The sequence below is a fragment of the Cnephaeus nilssonii genome, assembly GCF_951640355.1.
Source record: "Cnephaeus nilssonii genome assembly, chromosome: 5".
NCBI lineage: Eukaryota > Metazoa > Chordata > Mammalia > Chiroptera > Vespertilionidae > Cnephaeus > Cnephaeus nilssonii.
The window spans coordinates 93,667,684-93,690,398 of NC_137076.1; the positions used below are offsets into that span (position 1 = coordinate 93,667,684).

The following is a 22,715-nucleotide window of genomic DNA, read 5'->3' on the forward strand; positions in this document are numbered from 1 at the left end:
AGGTGAGCAGGCAGAGCCAGGCCAAGGTGGGTGCGAGAGGGGGCCCAATTGCACTGTTGATCGCCCCGCAGACGGCGACCAGTGGCGGCGGCAGGGGGCAGGGCCACTGCCCAGCTCCCAGGCACTGAGGGAGCTGGGCGGGGGGGCCCGGCCCCAACTGATCGTCCCGCAGGCGGGATGGTAGAACAGGTGAGGGGGCAGTGCCAGGCCATGGCAAGGTGCCAGGCTGGGCTGCGGGGCTACGAGGCTGGGGTGTGAGCTGGAGCTGCGAGCCTGGGGGCATGAGCTAGGGCCGCATCCCAGAGGGACCCCACCCATGCATGAATTCGTGCACCGAGCCTCTAGTTAATTAATATTACCCCTGAGATGAAACAGAAGGATTAGCCAGGCTTGAACAAAAAGTAGCAGTTTTCATCTACCACTATACCATGTCACCCTGTTTCCAAAATTTGGGAAAAAAACAAAACAACACAAAACAGAACTACAGCAACTTTCTATTTATATCATGTATGGCGTGACAAAATATAAAAGTATCCAATTTTATTATAACCTCAAATAAAGGGAAGCAGGCCACAGGATAGCAATGGTCAAGCTAATCCTAGTTGGTGGGAGCGGTGCCACTTATCCTTTCCTGCCACAGCTGCCTTTTGTGCAACTTGAGTACAAGTGGGAGGAAACTGCACTCCAAGCTCTGCTGACTTACAGCTTTATCTGCTTTTCCTCAGTTCTACAATGTTCTGCAAAACAGAACTATTTAATACCACCAGGAGGTGCCACAATCGTGGAAAATATCTCCACACCTTCTGTAAGTCTTAAAGGTCTCAAAAGCCAGTATTTGAAATATATCATTATACTTAAGAACTGCCACCATACTGGATCAAACAGTAGCTCCAGGAAACACATTTTGAAAGAGTATATTTTTCTTCCTGAAGTAAACCTCATTGGGTAAGGATATACACTAAATAAAAGTCCTAGTTTTCCTGAGTCATAGGTTGCACTTACTTACTGCATAGAGCATTTACATAGAATATTTATTGATTACCACTCTTTTTTTAAAATGTCTTTTTAGCCAAAACTGTCTCAGGAGGATGACTTTCCAAAATTTATCTGCTATTATGAAATACTAGTACCAGTTTTTTCGTGTGGTGGAAATTCATGTCTCCAAATAGTAAAGTTAAAAAAAGTCCTACTCTAAGCCAATCCCTCATTTTTCAGATAAGGAAACAAGGTTTGGAGATTCATGTGATTCTGCCTCAAATCATACATATAACTAATCTAAAAGCCAGTGACAGAATCTGAACCGAGTGCCCCAAGCCCCAAACCCCAAACCAATGTCCTTTCTATGATAAGCCCTCATTCTATGAATCTGAGTTCTCAGAGCAGTCCTTAATCACTTCATTGTTTCCTCATTTGCAAGTTTCCTGATCACCTTATCTCCTTGCTAATTAGAGCGGCCATTCTATAGATCCATTTCACCTCCATTAATAGCATTTTAAGGTGAACAGTCTAAATGGACACAGTGCCACAGGTATTGGTTCTGTAAGATGCTTACATTTCTGGGGAAGAATTTCTTCTCTCCTGCCAGGGAAAGATGAAAATTAAATCCCCAGTATTCATCAATAAAATAACCTTATGTTATAATCTTAACATCATGTGTCAGACACCCAACAAAAGCTTTCAAAAGCCCCTGGTGGCAACATTCTTACAAGTTCTTGAATAATTTGGTTCAAGTCTCCATTCTAAATTGGGTCTTACAAAGGTAGAAGTTATTTTTCAACAATAGCTCTTCTATTAGATGACTTGGTAACTGCTTATGTGGCAAATTTAACCTAAAGCACTGGACGATTAGTAAGGCAGGTGATAAAGACACACAATGAAATGAACACCAGCAGCAGGAATATTGTCTTGATTTCTATCTCCTGAAAAATGTACAGCCTCTTCAAATTTTTTGAGTACCATAAATTTAATCCTCTAAGATAACAAGGTGTTTTTTAGTGGGGCTTTTCCCTTGTCCTCCTTCTTAGAAACTTCTGGACTTTTAAAAACTGTCTAAGCTAGTACCCTAGTCTTTACACCACATTATGAAAAAACAACCAATGAACCTGGATCTGGAAAAGAAACAGTATTTTATCTTTGAAAAGCAAGTACATAAACAGCAAAATAAGCCCATTTAATGGTCAAATGAATAGTTGATAAATGAAAATTATTAAAGCAAATCACTTTTCAAACATAGGGCTTATTTATCTCTTAATGAAGTTTATCTCACTCTCAATGCAGAACAGTTGCTATAGTTATCAAAAGTATACTGATCTAAACATATTGTGTTATCTAAACTCTTAGATCTTAATTCTAGCATTTAAGGTAAGAATCTATCCTTATTTTCATACTGCACCTGACAACACTGTGGCACTTGAGGTGAATTAACTTGTCGGGGTTACAGCGTTTGAACCAACTCTTATAAACTACGCTCCTTAGGCGATCTACTGCCTTCTTGGTAGCATAGAAAATTTGGTCAAACTCTAAGTTCTATTGATGTATTATCACAGCCAACGTGAATTATTTTTTCTGGAGTCAGGAAAGCCTAACAGTTTGCCACCTACACTTCCTAATTTTAGAGGGATTGGTGACACAAATGAACTGTTTCTGTCACCACACTTACTGCATACCCAAAAGGAAGAGACTGGTTAAATTCTTTAACTTTATTTCCTGCCTAGAAGGCCTGACTTAAGCCCTGTTATAACTGATATAATCGATCTAAGTGTTCAAGTTTTCTTAGTGTAGTAAGATACTAAAGTTATCATTGAAGTCTTACTGGAAATCAACCAAGTATTAGTCATTTTACCTGTCAGGGAAGTTAAAGCAGATCAACAAGATATAAACCTGGGTTGTTTTCTTTTTTTAGGGGAAATCTCTTAATGACTCGTTAATTAAACCTAATGAAACAAGGGGCCCTCCAAAACTGTAGTGTTGAAACAGGAAAAGAATCACAAGAAGTCATGTGGTGATCTACTTTCACTGGTGTTAGAAAAGGAAGGATGAGTCTCCTCTTGATTTTAACTCCAGCCTGACCACAATGGCCACTTGTTACACCTATCACCCACTCCAACTGCAGGTTCATTAGGACGCAAAAGAAACCCAGCAAGGTAAAGGATCTATCCCGACCAGGCGCAAGGACTCTGCACCGCACCCCGCGGGACACAGGGCCAGTGCACTGCGTCCCCCACCCGCAAGCCTCCCCTGCGGCCCAGGAGGCAAAGCGCACAGCCCGCGGCCACGGCAGTCCTCCGCCGGGGCAGTGACCCCGCTCCGCCAGCCCCGCCCCCTTCCCTGGCCAAAGGGTCTGTGCCTGGGAGGGCGCGGGTAGGAACCGGGAAGAAGGCCTGGACAGGGGCGGAGGGGGCCAGGAGGAAGATTCCCTTCCCAGCCTCCCCGATCGGGACGAGGACTGGGCCCCGGAGCGAGCGGGCCGCCGCCATGACGGTCGGGCGGGGGGGCGTGACACGGGTCGCCGTGCACAGGGCCAGCTCCCCTCACCTTTCCCCTCCCCCGCGTGGGCCTGGCCACAACTGCCCCCGATACTCACGCTTTGTCCACCAGCTCCCGCACCTTCCACATGTTCAACATCGTGCCGCGCGCGGGCCGGGCCGCGCCGCCCTCTCCTGCTCCCCACGGACCCGGGACACTTCCGCACCGGGGCAGATCCAGGCCGGTCGCGCCGCTGCCGCCGCCTAGAACTCCCCAGTCGGCTCCAGCTCCAGCCCCAGCCGCGGCGCTGCCGGTGACACGTCGAGACGCGGGGCAGCGGCGCTGCGTGGGGCGGAAGTGCCCGACGTCCCTCCCACTGTGCGCGGGGCACGCCGGGATTAGTAGTTTTCTGCGCGCCACGCGGAGCCTTTCAATTGAGAGTGGGTGTGTTAAGGTTGGTACAATGGATCTTAAACTTTCCGGGTTCCCGCACCCCTCCGACCCTACAGAATCAGAAACTCTGGGGGTGGGACCCAGCAATCTGTGCTTTAGCACATCCTCCACGCTCAAGTTGCAGAACCACTGGTTCAACCGTGAAGTATTGCTATGCTTTAATAATGATTATACGGAAGTGGGAGTGGTGTATGTGTTCCTCACTGACAAGCAGCACTGTATTTGGTTCCAAGTGTCCAAACATGCTTCCTTCTCTGGGCCTTAGTTTCCATCCCTGTAAATTGAAGAAGTTGTAATCAAAAACGATTCCACTCTAATTCTATGATACGGTGGTTTACTATTTAGACAGATACCTGATACATTTGTTAGATACTTTTTTGTGGAGCTCAGAAACTCACTTCGCACTCCATAGCAAACGGTAGAAAACCAGTGCTATGACACACCCAAGAACTTGGCAGCACAAGTAGACACACACACTGTACTCAGTATTTTATTGCAATGGTTGTTGTCACTTCATTTTTCACTTACATATTTTTGACAATGTTCATCTTAAAGCTGTAAATACCCTTAAAGATCTTTTGGTCCAACTGCTTAAATTTTACAGTTCTTTTCATTCTACACATATTTATTGAGCATCTTCTATGTGCCAGGAGTGGGGAATATAGATGGGGACAAGATAGACAAGCCCCAGCTCTCTTGGGTCTTAAAGCTCTTAGGAGGAAACAAAATAATCAAGGAAACATTAAGACAATTGCAGATAGCCCTGGCCAGTGTGGTTGGGTGTTGTCCTGTGTACTGAAAGGTTGCTGGTTGGATTCCTGGTCAGGGCACATGCCTGGGTTGCAGGCTCCATCCCCAGTAGGGGGCATACAGGAGACAACTGATTATGTTTCCCTCTCATATCCCTCTCCCCCAACCCCTTCTTCTCTCTCTAAAAATCAATTAAAAATCTTTAAAAAAAAAAGACACTTGCAGATTGAAAGTGCTTGAAGAAGACATATGATAAAGCTACAGAGAATGATGTTAGAGGAAAATGACACTAGGAAATACTTAAGGCCTATTTGAGGACATTATATTTAAGCTGAAACTTGAATGATATAAAGGAGCTGACCATACAAGAAAGATCTGCAATAAAACAATTCCTGGTGAAGGTAACCGACAAAGACTGATTCACAAAGGAGAAGTGAAATGCTGCTAGTCAGAAAGCTAGGTAACAGGGATCCCAAATCAGGAACTCAAAACTTCTGACCTCTCGTTCCTCAGGTCAAGTCACCTCTTCTTGTTGTATCCACTTAATTACTGGAAGCAGCTTTGAAAAGTGTTTCAATAAGGCTTCGGGATTAAGGCCTGAGAGAAGCAAGTTGAAAGCATTGCCAGGCAGAAAAGCACCAAAAGCAGAAATCAGGACAGAGCTATCTCAGAGCTTTGTCAAGATAGTAGGAGTCCTTGGGCAGACGAAGTGAGTGGGAGAGGTGGGTGGAAAGGGCAGGTAAAGATGAGCAGAGATAGGTAGAGAAACTGGCCTTTCAAATAAGAAGTTTGTGTTTCCTGTCGAAAGGACTATCCAGCCCAAGATTCAAAGGATAGAATGTGGCAAGAGGAGATAAGGGAAACTGCTTTGCATAAATGAGAGCTCAGCAAGTTAACCTTCAAACAATCGGGTGAGGGTACACCAGCAGAATGGGCAGGGCATAAAAATAACCACCTTCCCAGCCTGGGCCTGTTTGCAGCTTCATAGCAGTTTGCAATCAGCTTCACCAGATTTAACCAGAGACTACAATGTCATCGTCTACTTTGCTTGTTCCCACACCAAGTTTGGAAGTGCCTAGACCTATCCCATGATTGTCACTTGTGGTGTTCTCACGGTTGTCCAGGGCTACCTAGCATGTAACACCAAAAAACTTGCCTGTCCACCTTTGATTCAAGAGAGCCCCTAATGGGTTCAGAAGAACCAGACAGTGAGAGTTTGTTAAAAATTGGTCACAAAATTTAATAATTTTGTATGTCAACAAAGTATTCCATTTTTACCTTTTATCTTGCAAGTTTGGGAGCAGTTTCCACAATAACTTCTTTATAGCAATTTAAATGTGGCCATGGTAGAAAAATAAATGGGAAAATGCCTCACCCATCCCTCTTCAGGAAAACATATCTTTAACTCAATGAGCTGACACTTTTAATAAGCCCAAACCAATGCAAGGTTTGAAAGCAATTGTACTGGGCTGTGTTGATATGAGGGGCAGTTATAGACACTGACTGCTGATCTCATGTGGTTGGCTCCTTGGCGTTTCCTTCAGGGAGTTTAATTCATAGCACACAGGTGTGGCGTTCCTGGGAAAGCACCGCCCAGCTCGCTTTTCAAGAGAATCAGTGTGAGGAGTGTGGATGGCCAACAGCTCCTGGCAGCCACTTCTTGGGAATCAGGCACAGCATTTATACCAAGTCCTTGTTATCACTGGGCTACAACCAGGCAATGACTAAGCAAGGTGTACTGGAGCTGGACCATTTCTGCCCAAGGCCAGACTCCTCTATTAAGCAAGCATTGTCCTGGACTCCCCATCAACCTGGCCCAGATTTCCTCAGAGCTTCATCCTACCCAGGCTTCCTGCCTTCCCTTTCTCCCTTGACAGGTGTCAGAACTTCCTTGTGGTCTGAGACGCTCCCCACCTACTCTTGTTCCCTTTTCCCTTAATCCTTCATAGGTGGTTCCCTCAATAAATCTCTTATACTAACTTCCATCTTGGCTTCTGCTTCCTGCAGTACCCAAACTGACACAACAGGCAAGCACTTGTAACTTGGTTTCAGTATTTGGCTCAATGAGTCTTGTTTTTGATTACACCTGACTGCTCCTCTTGCTAACCTAAAAATAAAAAGGACTTTCAAAAGGAAAGGCCAGCAAGTGTTTATTTGAGATCAAAGAATAACTAGCTGGGAATCACTCATTCAGGCAGCAGTCCAAACAATGTTCTGATTAGTAGACAAAGGCCATGGGCGTTTATAAGAAGGGAAAAGGGAACAATTACATCAATAGAAGGAAGGCATTTCTATTGGTGCACATAAGATAACATAGTGATGTTAATTCTAAACAATGTTTTTTAATTCTCAGTCCAGTAGTCACAATAATTGCTTTCTTGTTAGCTTTGCGAATAGTACTTTGGGAAACAAGGTTGCTTGGGCCCAGTCTAAAGGTGATTTTTGCCCTGTTTTTAACATTCCAAGCTTTGAGTTATTAAATGTGCAAGGCAGTTCCTCTGGCATGGCCGCTCTGGCTCCATTTTAAAGTAACTCCATTTATATTATTGTTTATATTCTCTAAAAGTCAGGGCACTCCGTTTTTACTCATAATAAGAGAAGTGTGATGAAATACATGCAGATACTATATTGCATAACCCTAGGGGAACCATTAATGTGGACTACCATGAACTGCCCGCCAATCAATCCCAGAGAGGAAGTAGAAGGTAGTGGTTAAGGAGCACAAATCCTGGACTCAGACCAACCTAGGCCCAAATTCTGCTTCTGCTGTTCAGTAGCTTGGCCACTCTGGATACATTAATTAAAACAACAAAGCATAGTGGTTGTGAACTAGAACTCTGCAGCAGATTCTGGGTTTGAATTTTAATTTTGCTACTTACTAGTTGTGTGACATAGGGAAAATTATTTGACTTCTCTGGGTTCAGGTTTCTCATCATAATGGGGAATACTAGAAACCCACCTGAAAGGCTTTTCAGACAATTCAATAAGGTAATGTATAAAAAGAACTTAAACTTAGAACGGTACCTAACACAAAATAAACACTTAGTAAATGCTAGCGATACTGCTCCTATTACTCTTACGCCTCCTAGTAATAATAATCCTATATAATAAAAGCCTAGGTGGCGTCACGTGTGATGTCATCACAAGATGGCCACCATAAGATGGCCGCTCTCACGTTGTCACAAGATGGCTGCCACAAGATGGCTGCCACAAGATGGTTGGCAGGGTAGGGCAGTTGTGTGTGATCAGGCCAGCAAGGGAGGGCAGTTGAGGGCGATCGGGCCGGCAGGGGAGGGCAGTTGGGGGCAACCAGGCCTGCAGGGGAGGGTAGTTGGGGGCGACCAGACCAGCAGGGGAGGGCAGTTGGGAGCTATCAGGCCAGCATGGGAGGGAAGTTGGGGGGCTAGATCAGGCCAGCAGGGAGGGCAGTTGGGGGCAACCAGGCCAGCAGGGGAGGGCAGTTGGGGGCGACCAGACCAGCAGGGGAGGGCAGTTGGGAGCTATCAGGCCAGCATGGGAGAGAAGTTGGGGGGCTAGATCAGGCCAGCAGGGAGGGCAGTTGGGGGCAACCAGGCCAGCAGGGGAGGGCAGTTGGGGGTGACTAGGCCTGCAGGGGAGGGTAGTTGGTGGTGATTGGGTTGGCAGGGGAGGGCAGTTGGGGGCAACTGGGCTGGCAGGGGAGGGCAGTTGGGGGCGATCAGGCTGGCAGGCAGAAGCGGTTAGGGGCAATCAGGCAGGCAGACAGGTGAGCAGTTAGGAGCCAGCAGTCCCGGATTGTGAGAGGGATGTCCGACTGCCGGTTTAGGCCTGATCCCTGTGGCAGTTTGACATCCCCCAAGGGGTCCCAGATTGGAGAGGGTGCAGGCCAGGCTGAGGGACACCCCCCGCCATACACAAATTTCATGCATCGGGCCTCTAGTCTATAATAATAAAGCATAATATGCTAATTAGACTAGACAGCCGAACGACCTACCGGATGTCATTTCAGACGTCCTTCTGGATGAAGCCGCTGCAGCAGGGGCCAAGGCAGATGTGGTTAGGGGCGATCAGGCAGGCATATGAGCAGTCAGGGGCAATCAGGCAGGCAGGCAGAGTGGTTAGGGATGATCAGGCAGGCAGGCAGAGTGGTTAGGGGCGATCAGGCAGGCAGGCAGAGCAGTTGGGGTGATCAGGCAGGCAGGAAGGTGAGTGGTTAGGAGCCAGCGGTCCCAGATTGCTAGAGGTATGTCGACTGCCTGGTTAGGCCCGATCCCGCAGCAGGATCGGGCCTAACCTGGCAGTCGGACATCCCTCGAGGGGTCCCAGATTGCAAGAGGGTGTAGGCTGGGCTGAGGGACCCCACTAGTGCATGAATTCGTGCACCGGGCTTCTAGTCATAATAATAATTGTATCAATCTGTTACATTTATTCAATAGTCAACAAGTATTTAGTAAGCTCTTACTATGTTCCAGGTTCTCTACTAGGTGGTGGATATACAATTTATAGATGAAATTTACAATATAGAGGAAACAGATAGTTAGTAAATAGATATAGTAAACATGGTAAACGCAAAGCAATATGCTGAGGATCAAATGAAGTAATATATATAACTCACTTTACATTGGGTCTTGCATATAGTAAATGCTAACTAAGCTCTACCTCATTATTAATATCAAATTTCTTCTCTTATGTGGATCTTAGCTTTTGTCCTTATAAATTGAGAGGTTTAGTCTTTCAGAGTATCCTAAACCCTGCCATACATCAGAAATTCCTGGACACCCTTAAAAATTTCAGATGGTTTTGTTTTAACCCTTGAGTTCCTGATTGAATAGGTGCATTATCCCTTATACTTTTGGTCACAAGTGACAGAAATAAAAACTAACTTTAAGCAGAGCAGGGGAGTTTATTGACAAAGGGAAATGGGGAGAGTTCAGAGATAGAATTTGCCTCAGGAACTTAGCAAATGTCGGAACTCTCTATTTCTCATTTTTCCTTATTGCAGATAGGATTCTCCTAGTTGGCAGGTAATAGAAACACCACCTTGTGGGGAATAGGTACCATTTTTCCAATTAGGCAACCATGTGAGAAAAGATACTTTGCTTTCATCCACTGAGTCAACTATCACACAGAATGATTCTCATTGGCCCAGTTTTGATCATGTCCCTACCTACGGGCCAATCACCAGTAGGGAGGCGTGTGTTATAGAACTGGTAGCTGTACCTGGAGTGGGGAAAGATGGGTTCTCTGAAAAAACTACAAAGAAAGGCATACCCTGGTAGACAAAAGCAGCAGTTGTTTACTTCTGTAGGTCTAAGGTGGGGGCTAGGAATCTGTTTGGTTTTGTTTTTAAACCTCTTCAGTGATTTTGCCAGGGCTGGGCATGCTCTGGATAGGGTGATCCAAGGTCTTTTTTGCTGTAACATTATACTTTTTATTTTTAAGGTCCAAATTCCACAAAAATGGGGTTGGAGAGAGCAAAAGAGAAAACGTAACAGAAAATAAAAGGAAGCAACGAAGAAGGAAAGCGGTGAGTGGTGTTGCAGCACTGTGCAGCAGGGGAGCTGGTAGAAGGGCTTGCCCTCACTAACTCTGTTCTGCTCACAGTGAGGCTCTTCTTGGCTGAACTTCAGTCTCCTTCCAGGGCTGTCAGCAGGGCTCAGGTGGACCTATTCAGAAAGCTGGTAGGTGCTCTAAAGGGCTAACACATTTGCAGTCCTTCTGCAAGAATGTGCAGGCGCTGGCCGGGGGTGAGATGGAGGCAGAAGTGCTCTTGGAATCATTTCCCTGCCTCCTGGGATGCTCTCTCCTTCTGTTTCCTGGCCACAGGCGAGCTCAGAGAGGACTTGCTGCTCCTACTGTCAAGGTCTCTGAAACTCTATTCACAGGAAGCCAAGGTGCCATCAGTGAAGCAACTAGGCAGCGTGTGACCGTGGGAACTGACCCTGCGTTGTCAAGGCAGATTCAGGAGTGAATGGGGTGGATGTCAGAGAACATGGGCTGGCTGGTTCCTGAAGCAGGGTCTTTCTGGATAAGGTCAAGTGTCCTGGGAAAGCCCACAGGTGTCCAGAGTTCACATGGAGGTTCTGCTGGTCTTTGAAGTCTATCAGTTCATTAAAAGAATTATGCTCTAGAGGGAAAGCTCGCTTCAGTGGGCATCAGAAGTCTGATGGACAGACTTTATTAAAGTCTGCTCTTTAATAAATACAATGAATGTGGCTAAAGAGTTGGTGAAGGGGGGGGGTGGGGGTGTCAGTCAGCACAAGGCATGCTTTCCTGGTGGGAAGGAGTCAATATTCAATGTGAAGTGGAGTGAAATAGATGACTAAAATCTATTGTTAGCCAAGAAGCTTGCCAGTCTACTATGGAAGATAGACATAAATAGACAGACAGAAACCACAGGGAGATATTTAAGGAGCCAGTGCAGTCTTGGGTAGAGGTCAGAGCATTGGCTGTGTTATCATCAGGACCTTGGTTCATGCCGTATAGCTGTGGGGACTTGACTAAGTTACTTCACCTCTCAGGCCTTTACACCTTTTTTGAGAAAATGAGGCTGATAAGAGTCCTTGACTCATAGGGTTGTTGTGAGGCGTGAATGAGATGACATACATTAAATGTCTAGTACAGTGCTTGACATGTAACAAGGACTGATTAAATAAGTTCTATTTCCATTGCTAAACTGTTCATAACCAGGGAACATGGGCAATGTGGGAGAGGCTGTTAGAACAGGTGCATCAGATCTTTCAATAAATATGTATTTGATCACTTACCCCGTTGTCAAATAGTATACTGTGAAAAACAGACACAATTCCTGTTCTCAGGAAGTTTTTTTTAATTCTTTATTGTTGAAAGTTTTACATATGTTCTCATGAAGTTGTCAGTCTGAGGGAGGAGATGGATTTTAAACAAATAACACCTTGATAAATCTATCCCTGCAAATATGATGAATGCAGTGGAAGAAAAGAACGGGATGCTGTGAGAGAATATAACAGTGGTGTTTCGTTCAGGTTAAGTAGGAGCAAGGGCCAGGAAGGACCTCTCTGGGAAAGTGACATTTAAGGTGAAGATGGAAAGATAATTTTGAGTTAATGAGGTAGAGAGGGAAAGAGCGTTCCAGATAGAGAGACCAACCTGTGCCAAGGCCTGAGATAGGATGTAGCTCAGCATGTTCCAGGATTTGAGAGGAGGCCCAGTGAGCCTGGAGGGAGAGGGGGAGAATAATCAGAGAAGATCCTTGCTCTGTTGCCTCCTGACCTCTATGGACTCCATTACCTGCATTCTCGTGGCCTCTAGCTTCCTGTGGGCTCAGTCAGTGTTGGGAGGTGGGATCAGAGGCAGAGGAGAGACGAGCCGTGATATTTCTCTCCCCTGTCTCCCTGCTTCAGGAACATGGTTTTGGCACTAGCCGAGTCCCTCTGTGACCACTGCTGGTGTCAGGGGGTCCTCCTTCCATAGCTCAAGCTCTCTTCACCCCGATGGTAACCCCTAGGTGGTTCCCAAATGTGGTTAGCCTCCTCACCCTGCCGGCACTGCTAAAACCTGCCCCTTCGTCTTGCTCCCTTCAGCTAAACTCTGAGTGTGCCAGTGTTTGCTGCTGGGACCCTGACTGATACGAGGAGTCCTGCAACACGGAAGGACTGTATGTCAAGTTAAGGATATGGCCTTTTAGAGTTTTATCTGAAGTGCAACAAGAAGCTCCAAACATGCGGTAGTCACTTCCTTGTCACTTCATCTTCCACCGGGAGCCCCATTTCTCTGCTCCCCTTACACAAGGCGGTCTTCCTCACACACAGGCTCCTCTTCATTGCTTCTCAAGCCACAGTTGAGAACTTCTTCCTTCTCAAAACTCCCTGCTCTCTTAGCTTTCCTGACCCTCCCCCGCCCCGCCGCCGCCCCCTCCCCCCCGCCTCCCGCCAGTCCTTCAGTTCTTCTAGCATTTTAGGCTCCTTCAGAAACCTGTGTTCCTCTCCCTGGATTGTAAGTGTAGCCGGACTTACTGCTCTCCTTCACTGTCAATCTCTCATCCGAGGTGCTGCAAATGCTTCCTAATTTCTTCTTCCAAGATCTTTCTGAATCATAAATGAGGCCATGTCACTACTTGCACAAAATACTTCAGTGAGCTCTGGCTGGTTTGGCTCAGTGGATAGAGCATCGGCCTGCGGACTGAAGGGTCCTGGGTTCAATTCTGGTCAAGGGCACATGCCCAGGTTGTGGGCTTCGATCCCTGGTGGGGGGCATGCATGAGGCAACTGATTGATAATTTTCTCATCATTGATTGTTTCTATTTCTCCCTCTCCCTTTCTCTCTAAAGTCAATAAAAATATATTTAAAAAAAAAATACTTCAGTGGCTTCCCATGGAACTTACTAGTAGAACCCAGACTTGACCTACCAGGAGTCTATCCCTGGTCCAAACAGCTGTATCCTAGAAGGAAGACTGATACAGTTGCCCTCCTGTGGGTTAGGACTCAAGGCCAATTCTAAGAAAAAAGTGTGGTGGGGGCCATGGTAGGTAACCCTAAAATTTCTCATCGACAGAATGGCAATACTTTTTGTTTGTTTTCTTTTCTTTTTTGTTCTCTACATACTAATCATTTCTTTTTTTCTTAATAGTTAAAAATGTATGTATATTTCCACCTGGCCAGTGTGGCTCAATTGGTTGGAGCGTCATCCCATGCATCAAAGGGTCCTGGGTTTGATTCCCTGTCAGGGCACATACCTAGGTTTCGGATTCAGTCCCCGGTTGGGTTGCATATAGGAGGCAACTGATCAATGTTTCTCTCTCTCCCTCTCCCTCTCCCTCCAAAATCAGATCAGTAAAAACATATCCTCGGGTGAGGATTAAAAAATTAATTAATTAATGATTAATAAAAAAGTAGCCCAGCTGGCATAGCTCAGTGTTTAAGCGTCGACCTATGAACCAGGAGGTCACGGTTCGATTCCCAGTCAGGGCACATGCCTAGGTTGTGGGCTTGATTCCCAATGTGGGGGTGTACAGGAGGCAGCCAGTCAATGATTCTCTCTCATCATTGATGTTTCTATCTCCCTCTCCCTCTCCCTTCCTCTCTGGAATAAATAAAAATCTTTTATATATATATATATATATATATATATATATATATATATATATATATATTCCAGCCAATTTTTCATAAGAATAGGTCTTTGTGATCTGATTGGATTTTCATAGAGTCTTGGACTTTCAGTTTAGATTTGGAATTTATCAAGGTTTGCTTCACAATTTATTTATAAACCTTCCCTTGCAGTGAGGTTACTTCTGCTACTCTCTTTCTTTACATGTTGATTTGACTACTTTCAAAACCTACTCTTTTCTTCTTCTCTTTAATGCTAAGTTTCTACTCCTGTGACTGCTTGTTATTATCGAAAAGGAGTGTCGTAAGTTTTGTTTGCAAGTGGTTTCTGTCTGTGGAAGCTACTTTTCCTGTGTGTTAGCAGTTCTCTTGAATTAGCACTTGAATCTACGGCTTCTGGTGGGTGATATCTAAATCTAGTTCCTCTTTGGAGGCATAACTTTATAATTTCCTCATCTTTGATGATTCACCTTGAAAAGTGGTGGGTCGCTGGCTTGGCCTAGGAAGCCTAAGATCTGACAGACCCAAATACCTACTGAGAGGAGGGACTGGAGAAAAAGAAAGTATTATTATCTTCTTAAATACAGATTTATTCTCTTTCTTCAAAATTTTTTCTTTGAAATGTTTTTGTTAGTTTTTTATTACAAAAGTAAAATAGGTACACATATATTTCACATGTCTACCCTTTGACCCATAAATTCAATTTGAAATCTGTGTCAAAATTCTTAGGCAAGAATGTTCATAGCATCTTTATTCACAGGTTGTGGTCAAATTGTGGTACATTGTTTGAATGAAATATGTTTCAGCAATAAAAAGAAATGAAGTAGTAATATATGCAACAACCTGGATGTATCCCCTAGACATAATAGTGAGCAAAAGAAGCCAGTCACAGAAGTTCTATCTCCATTTATATAAAATTCTAGAACAGGCAAAATTAACTTAAGGTGAAATAAATTAGAACCATTGTTGCCTGAGGTGGAAGGGGAGGGGGATAGGAACAGGAGAAATGAAAATAAAAGTAATATATATTCATTTCTACAAGTAAACAATTCAAAAATGAATAAAGAAAAGTTAGTCCTTTTTTTATTTAAAAGTTAGTCCTTTTCACCCCACTATGGTAATCCTGTTAAAAGCTCAGTATGTACTTTTCCACACTCTCTCCATGCTCATACAAATATAAACAAACTAGAGGCCTGGTGCATGAAATTTGTGCACAGGGGGGTTGGGGAGGTGTCCCTCAGCCCAGCCTGAACCCTCTCTAATCTGGGACCCCTTGAGGGATGTCTGACTGCCCTCTCACAATCCAGGACTGCTGACTCCCAACTGCTCGCCTGCCTGCCTTCCTGATTGCCCCTAACCGCTTCTGCCTGCCAGCCTCATCACCCTGCCACTACCCTGCCATCCTGATTGATGTCTAACTGCTCCCCTGCCAGCTGGTTTGCCCCCAACTTCCCTCCTCTGCCAGCCTGGTCACCCCTAACTACCCTCCCCTTCAGGCCTGGTCCCTCCCAACTGTCCTCCCCTGCTGGCCTAATTGCCCACAACTGCCCTCCCTTGCAGGCCTGGTCCCTCCCAACTGCCCTCCCCTGCTGGCCATCTTGTGGTGGCCATCTTGTGTCCACATGGGGGCAGGATCTTTGACCACATGGGGGCAGCCATCTTGTGTGTTGGAGTGATGGTCAATTTACATATTGATCTTTTATTAGATAGGATAGAGGCCTGGTGCATAGGTGGGGGCCAGCTGGTTTGCCCTGAAGGGTGTCCCGGATCAGGGTGGGGGTTCCCTTGGGGCGTGGGGCGGCCTGGGTGAGGGGCCTGTGGTGGTTTGCAGGCCGGCCACGCCCCCCAGCGACCCAAGTGGAAGCCCTGGTATCTGGGATCTATTTATCTTCTATAATTGAAACTTTTTAGCCTGGAGCGGAGCCAAGCCTTCTGCTCCCTCCAAGGTGGCAGCCATTTTTGTTGGCATTTATTTATCTTCTATAATTGAAACTTTGTAGCCTTAAGTGGAGGCCTGGGCCGGCCAGGGTGTGTAGAAAGCTTGGCTTCCTCCATCGCCGGGGGCAACCCTAGCCTCCTGCTCTTCCAGCTCCGTGGCTGCTGTCATTTCTGTTGGCATTTATTTAACTTCTATCATTGAAACTTTGTAGCCTTAAGCGGAGGCCTGGGCTGGCCAGGGTGTGCGGAAAGCTTGGCTTCCTCCATTGCTGGGGAAACCCAAGCCTCCCTCCTGCTCTCAGTGGCCACAGCCATCTTGGTTGGGGTTAATTTGCATATCCGCTCCTGATTGGCTTGTGGGTGTAGCAGAGTGATGGTTAATTTGCATATTACTCTTTTATTAGATGGGATACATGTGCACTTTTGTAGGTTTTGCTTTAGGATTATGCTGTACATGATGCTTGCTTTTTAAAATATCTGCTTAATATATATTACAGATAGTCCTCTAGTTCAATAAATATAGATCGAACTCATTATTTTTGGTATTGGTGTAATTCCTTACTGTAAATACACCATAACTTATTGAATCATTTTTCTATTGATGGGCAGCCAGGTTGTTTCTATTTATTGTTTTTGCCACTGTAAACAGTATTACAATAAAACCAATCTTTGTACACCTATCTTTACAGAAGAAGCTGGGGGTTATTCTTTTAAAAAAGAGAGAGAGATAATACATACCATAATATTCACTCTTTTATAGTGTGAATTTAATGGTGTTTAGATTCTCAAAAGTGGGAACAGGGCCCTAGCTGGTTTGGCTCAGTGGATAGAGCGTTGGCCTGTGCACTAAAGGGTCCCAGGTTTGATTCCAGTTGGGGGCACATGCCTGGGTTGCGGGCTTGATCCCCAGTGTGGGGCGTGCAGGAGGCAGCCCATCAATGGTTGTCTCTCATCATTGATGTTTCTATCTTTCTCTCCCTTTCCCTTCTTCTCTGAAATCAATAAAAATATATTTTTTTAAAAAGTGGGAACAGGGAAGGATATGTGTGTTTTTTTATTTAATTGGATATAGGCAGACTGTATACCAAATAGATTATAGCAGTTCTTACTCTTATCAAGCAACACATTGAAAGGCCATTTTGTCACATCCTCATCAGTGCTAGAATTTATTGCTCTTTTTAATTTTTGCCAGTTGGATTGATAAAACTATGTTTTCTTAATTTCCAAGTATTTCTGAGGTAAACCTATGCTTTCATGCTTCCTACCACAGGCTCTTCTAATATCTCTCTCACCTTTCGGTCCTGTTTTTTCTTGATGAGTATGGCTCAGACCTCTCAAAAGTGCACTTTTAAATATGTTGGGAGATGTAAGGCAGGCATGGCAGGGAGAGAGCTATTCCTCTTGTTTGTTTTCCTTTGACTTCAAATATTCAGCCCAATAAGAAGAATTCCCTATTCTGTCATTCCCTCTCATAGTAGCCTGTTCATTTTCATCATGGTACCAACAAGAATCTGCACTTGTCTTGTTTATTTACTTGTTGTATTAAGCAGAACTCAAAACAGAAAACAGCACTCAAAGGGGCTTAAATGAAGAGAATGAAGTGAACTGGCCACTTATGGTGGCAAGGTCAGGGTTAAAGATATTAATAGGGCAACTGATGAGGAGCAGTGATGAGGAGCCATCACTAGTAGTGATGAGGAGCCATTCAGTTTCAGTTATTTATTGCTGTGGAACAAGCTACCTCAAAACTTAGTGACTTAGAAAAGCATTTCCATTTATTTGTTCAAAACTCTTCACTTTGGTCAGGGCTTGGTATCTCTACTCCACTCTGTACTTGATGGAGTCGACTGTCGCAACTCAACAGGAGCTGGATGAAGATCCAAAATGGGTTCACTCTCACATCTGGTGCCTCTGCTTGGGTGGCTGGGATGGCAAGGGGCGGGGTAGGATTCTCTCTCTTTCTCTCCATGTGGTCTCTCATTATTTAACAATTTAGTCTGAGCACTTCACAGGTGGATAGACCCCCAGAAAGCCAAAGTGGAAGCTGCTGGACCTCTTAAGGACTTGTCACAGAACTGACAGAGCATCACAATTGCTATAGCCCGCTGGTCAGAGCAAGGCTCACGGCAAGTCCAGCTTCACTATAGAGTTGACATGAATCATCTGTAGCCATCTTGGCAGATAATTTGCCACACATGCCTCAGTATGAAAAGACAGTGGGAGAAAAGAATTTCCAATGAGATCTGGCACTATGGAGGAAAGTCTGGCCTACAGGAGATGTGGTATTTGAAATCCACTGCCAGAACTGTGGGGCTGAGGCAGGGAGAGAACAGCAGAATAAATACTCTGATCTCTCTCTTCCTGCTGCCTAACTTCCTGCCATTACAAGGGAGCCTGGGTGATGCAGTTCATAGAGGCCAACCCTACCTCTCCAGAATGCAAAGCAGGTAGAAAAGTCCATAGCATGGATTGGGGGTGGGTTGGCCATTGAGGAAGAACCAGCATATTTTTTATTATCCATTTGGTATGTTAGATTATAAATTTCATCTAGGGAGGGAAGTGTCCACCCTGATCCCAGCTTCATCCCTGGATCTAGCAAGTGCCTGGCATATCCCAGGTGCTCAATGTGCTGAATTGAATTGAGTTTAATTCCATGAGAACCAGTTATAAGCTTGACTTTCTTTCTTTCTGATACCACAGAGGAAGCACCTGACAGATGGCAAGAAGGAGGTTAATGAGAACGAGACCTGTTTGGTCCTAAGGCTGGTTTCACTTTGGGTCTCTTCGTGGTATAAAGCATGAATGCAGATTCTGTGGAGACTTCCATGGAATGTTACTAGAATACTTTAGAGTCATAGCAACCAATGAGCTCCCTGATGATTTTCTAAGCATAGTTCTTTTCTCACTTGGCTCCCTGATGATGGGCTTAGGGGCACTGAAGTAGATGATTTATTTGTTTTCCTTAATGCAGCACCTGTGAGAAGCTGGGGGTTATTCTTTTAAAAAAGAGAGAGAGATAATACATACCATAATATTCACTCTTTTATAGTGTGAATTTAATGATTGTTAGTATATTCACAAGGTTTACAACCATCCCACCAATTCCAGGACGTTACCATCATCTCCCACAAAACCTGAATTTATTAGCAGTTACTTTCTTTTCCCGTCTCCTCCCATCTCCTGGCAACCACTAATGTACTTTCTGTCTCTATGGATTTTCCTATTGTGGACATTTCATATAAATGGAATCATAGTTAGGGAGAGGTGGGGGAGATAAGAAATCAAATGAAGGACTTATATGCATGCATATAAGCATAACCAATGGACGCAAAACTCTGGGGGGTGAGGGCATGTATGGGTGTGGGGTGGGGGGCAATGGTAAGATATGTACACATATAATACCTCAATAAAAATAAATAAATAAATGGAATCATAAAATATGTGGCCTTTTGTGTCTGGCTTCTTACAGTAAGCATGATGTTTCAAGGTTTATCTTCTTGTAGCACATATCAGTAATTCATTTCTCTTTTATGGCTGAGTATTATTCCATTGTATGGATTTACAATATTTTGTTTAACCATGCATCAGTTGATATACATTTGAATGATGTACATTCCTTCTATGTTTTGGTGACTTTGAATAATGCTGCTATGAACGTTTGTGTACATACTTTTGTGTAGACAATTGTTTTCAGTTCTCTTGAGTATATATCTAGGAATGGGATCAATGCGTCATATGGTAATTCGATGGTTAACTTTTAGAGGAACTACCAAAGTGTTTTCCAAGGTGGCTGCACCATTTCACATCTCCACCTTCGTGCGAAGTTTCCAGTTTCTCCACATTTTTATTTGCACTTGATCATAGCCATCTGTGTAAGTATGAAGTGGTACCTCATTGTGGTTTTGATTTCCCTGATAATGATGTTGAACATCTTTTTATATGCTTAGAGTTATTTGTCATGTGTATGTGTGTGTAGTTTTTTTAAAGAATTGTCTTTTCAAGTCCTTTAAATTGAATTGTTTGTGTCTTTATTGTTGAGTTGTAAAAATTCTTGATATATTCTGGATAAAAGTCCTTTATCAGATATATGATTTGCACGTATTTTCTATCATTCTATGGGTTGTCTTTTAAGTTTCATAATGGTATTCTTTGAAGAACAATTTTTAAAAATTTAGATGAAGTTTATTTATTTGTTGTTGTTGTTACTTGTACTATTGGTGTTTTATCTAAGAAACTATTGCCTAATCCAGGGGTTGGTCTGGCCCTGCCAAGGCTTTAGGGGTGAGTTAATTAAATATTTGACCAAACATAGCAGGCTAATTTTTGTTTTTTTTTGTTTGTTTGTTTTTCTTTTTTTTTTTTCATTTTGTTTTAGCAGGCTAATTTTTAAGTTGACAAACATAGCAGGCCTGTGAATGATGCTATAAATATCCAAATGGTCCTTGGCAGAAAAAAGTTTCCCCACCCATGGCCTAATCCAAGGCCACGAAGATTTACCTCTATACTGTATTTTCTTCTAATAGTTTTATAGTTTCAGCTCTTACATTCAGGTCTTTGATCCACTTTGAGTTAATTTTTGTATATGGTGTGAGATAGAGACCCAACTTTATTCTTTGTGTGTGGTTATTCAGTGGTCCCAGCCCATTTGTTGAGAAGATTATTCTTTCCCCAATGAATTAATTGTTTTGGTACCTTGTTGAATTCCATTGATGATAACTCTCAGAAGTTATTCCTAATGTCATTAATAATGATTAGAATTATTGCTGGCACCCAGTTTACATGAAGAGCCTTTGTCTCCTGCCATTTAAGCACTTTTTGTTTCAGAGATCATTCCGGACCTCAAATTTGTATTCTTAGCACAACACTGAGCCCACCAAGGGAAATGGCATAGGGGATGGTGGAAGTCCCAGTCCAAGTCCAAAGGCTGGAGAACCGAGGGTACTGATATCTGAGGACAGAAGATGGCTGTCCCAGCTCATTTTGTTCTATTTAGGCCCTCAACTGATTGGATGGTGCCCACCCATATTGGGGAGGGCTATCTGCTTTATCCAGTTCATCAATTCAAATGATAATCTCTGGAAACATCCTCATAGACACACCCAGAAACAGTGTTTTACCAGCTATCTGGGCGTCACTTAGCCCAGTCTTGTTGACACATAAAATTAACCGCCATCGAGATTAAACTATAGAGCTACACATTAGGGGGAACAACTGAACTGCTTTACAGATATAAGGAAGTCAAACTTCGAATCTTTGGCAAGAGTTGGACTAGGATGTCAAAAAGAAAGCTTTACTCTGTGATTTATTAGCTAGCTGCGTGACTTTGACCGATCACTTAAACTCTCAATTTCCTTGTCTATTGAGTGTAGGTAATAATGCCAAGTCTAATGACCTTTCTGTGTTATTGTGATATTAAAACAATGTGGTAAGTGCAAAAGTGCTTTGGAAAACTTAACTTGTTATTCTGGGCATTACAAGCAATTCATGGAGCTTACATTCTAAAAACTGCCTTTGAATTGTTTATAGTACCAGTCTATCCCTCTGCTTGAGGCCAGCCCCAAGCAATGTTTACCATAATAAAACATTAACATAAGATTTCCCATCACTTAGCTGGGTAAGGGCCAAGCTCTGGTACTTGGCTCAAAGAAAGCAGTTAAACAGTGTTTAATAACAACTGGGCCCTCAGGAGACTCTCAATAAATACTTTTGGTGCGGGGATAAGATATGACCAAAGAATATCAACCACAGTCCTTTACTGATCACTGAGAAAGTAGGGGAAGTGTGTTTTCAAAAATTGTCTCCGACGACCTTATTTGCACTGTTGGAAGCTAGAAGACCTAAGCCTTCAGACCCTCACCCACCCACCTTCCATTCTCCCCAGGCACTTATGGGGAGGATGGTGGTTTGCCCAAATGAATCCAACTTTAGAGCAGGGAGACACTGAACCAAGTAAATAAACCATAGTAATTCAAAGTACTAACTCCATTGTTGAGAAAGATACATTTGCAAATTATGAAGTATTTAGGGATGATTCTCTACATCCCTGTGAGTTTAGACTTAACTTCCTCTGACAGTTAATGTTAATCTTTGGAAGATACAAATAGATCCAACAGTTATTGACAGACTGAGATAGAATAAAGATCTTTAACTTTCACCTACCATGTCAGAGAGACATCAAGGAGGACCAGACACCTGGAACAACAAAAAATCCTCTCCCTACTATCCACCATCCCCCGCAAAATTTCTGAGAGTTTTTCTAGACTAATTCAGACTTTGAGATTTTTTTACCCATAGTGAACACATGACCTGGTTGGGGAAGAGGTATGCCTGGAGCAAGAACAGCCCTCAGAAGGCTGGAATTTTCCAGAGAGCAGTAGAGAGGAAGGCAGTACTCTCATATGAGAATACTAGAGGCCCAGTGCATGAAATTCATGCATTGGGGGGGGGGGAGGGGTGTCCCTCAGACCAGCCTGCACCCTCTCCAATCTGGGACCCCTTGGAGGATGTCCAACTGCCACAGGGATGGGAGGATGGGGCCTAAACCAGCAGTCTGTCATCCCTCTCACAATCCAGGACCGCTGGCTCCTAACCACTCGTCTGCCTGCCTGATTGTCCCTAACAGCTTCAGCCTGCCAGCCTGACCACCTCCTAACCACTCCCCTGCTGGCCTGATTGACGCCTAACTGCTCCCCTGCCAACCCGATTGCCCCCAACTGCCCTCCCCTGCCAGCCTGATTGCCCCCAACTACCTTCCCCTGCCAGCCTGTTTGCCCACAACTGCCCTTCCCTGCCAGCCATCTTGGGGCGGCCATCTTGTGATGGCATAGGGCAGCCATCTTGCGGCGGCCATCTTGTGATGACATCATGTGAGGGCATGACGCCACCTAGGCTTTATTATATAGGATGAGGATCCAGAAACAAGGTTAGGATCTGTAAGGCATCATCATCATCAGGGCTCTTCAATCAAAGTTATGAGGGATTTAACCTTTTTTTAGGGATTTTTAGCAGGGATTTTAACCTGCTTTTCCCTTTCACCACAAAGT

The 22,715-nt window shown here is 44.3% G+C and overlaps 1 protein-coding gene across 4 annotated transcripts in view; it reads right to left on the minus strand.

Moving 5' to 3' along the window:
• The window catches only part of CLINT1 (clathrin interactor 1), a 57,527-nt gene extending 53,731 nt beyond the window's left edge, over positions 1 to 3,796 (minus strand). For 2 of the 4 annotated variants that reach the window (XM_079770765.1, XM_079770764.1), the window contains exon 1: positions 3,584 to 3,796. In XM_079770765.1, coding sequence (XP_079626891.1) covers positions 3,584 to 3,624 — 41 coding nt within the window. In that variant the 5' untranslated portion in view covers positions 3,625 to 3,796. The remainder of the gene's footprint in view (positions 1 to 3,583) is intronic. The other 2 variants (XM_079770763.1, XM_079770762.1) reach the window with 1 other exon arrangement.
• Positions 3,797 to 22,715: the final 18,919 nt, after the last annotated feature.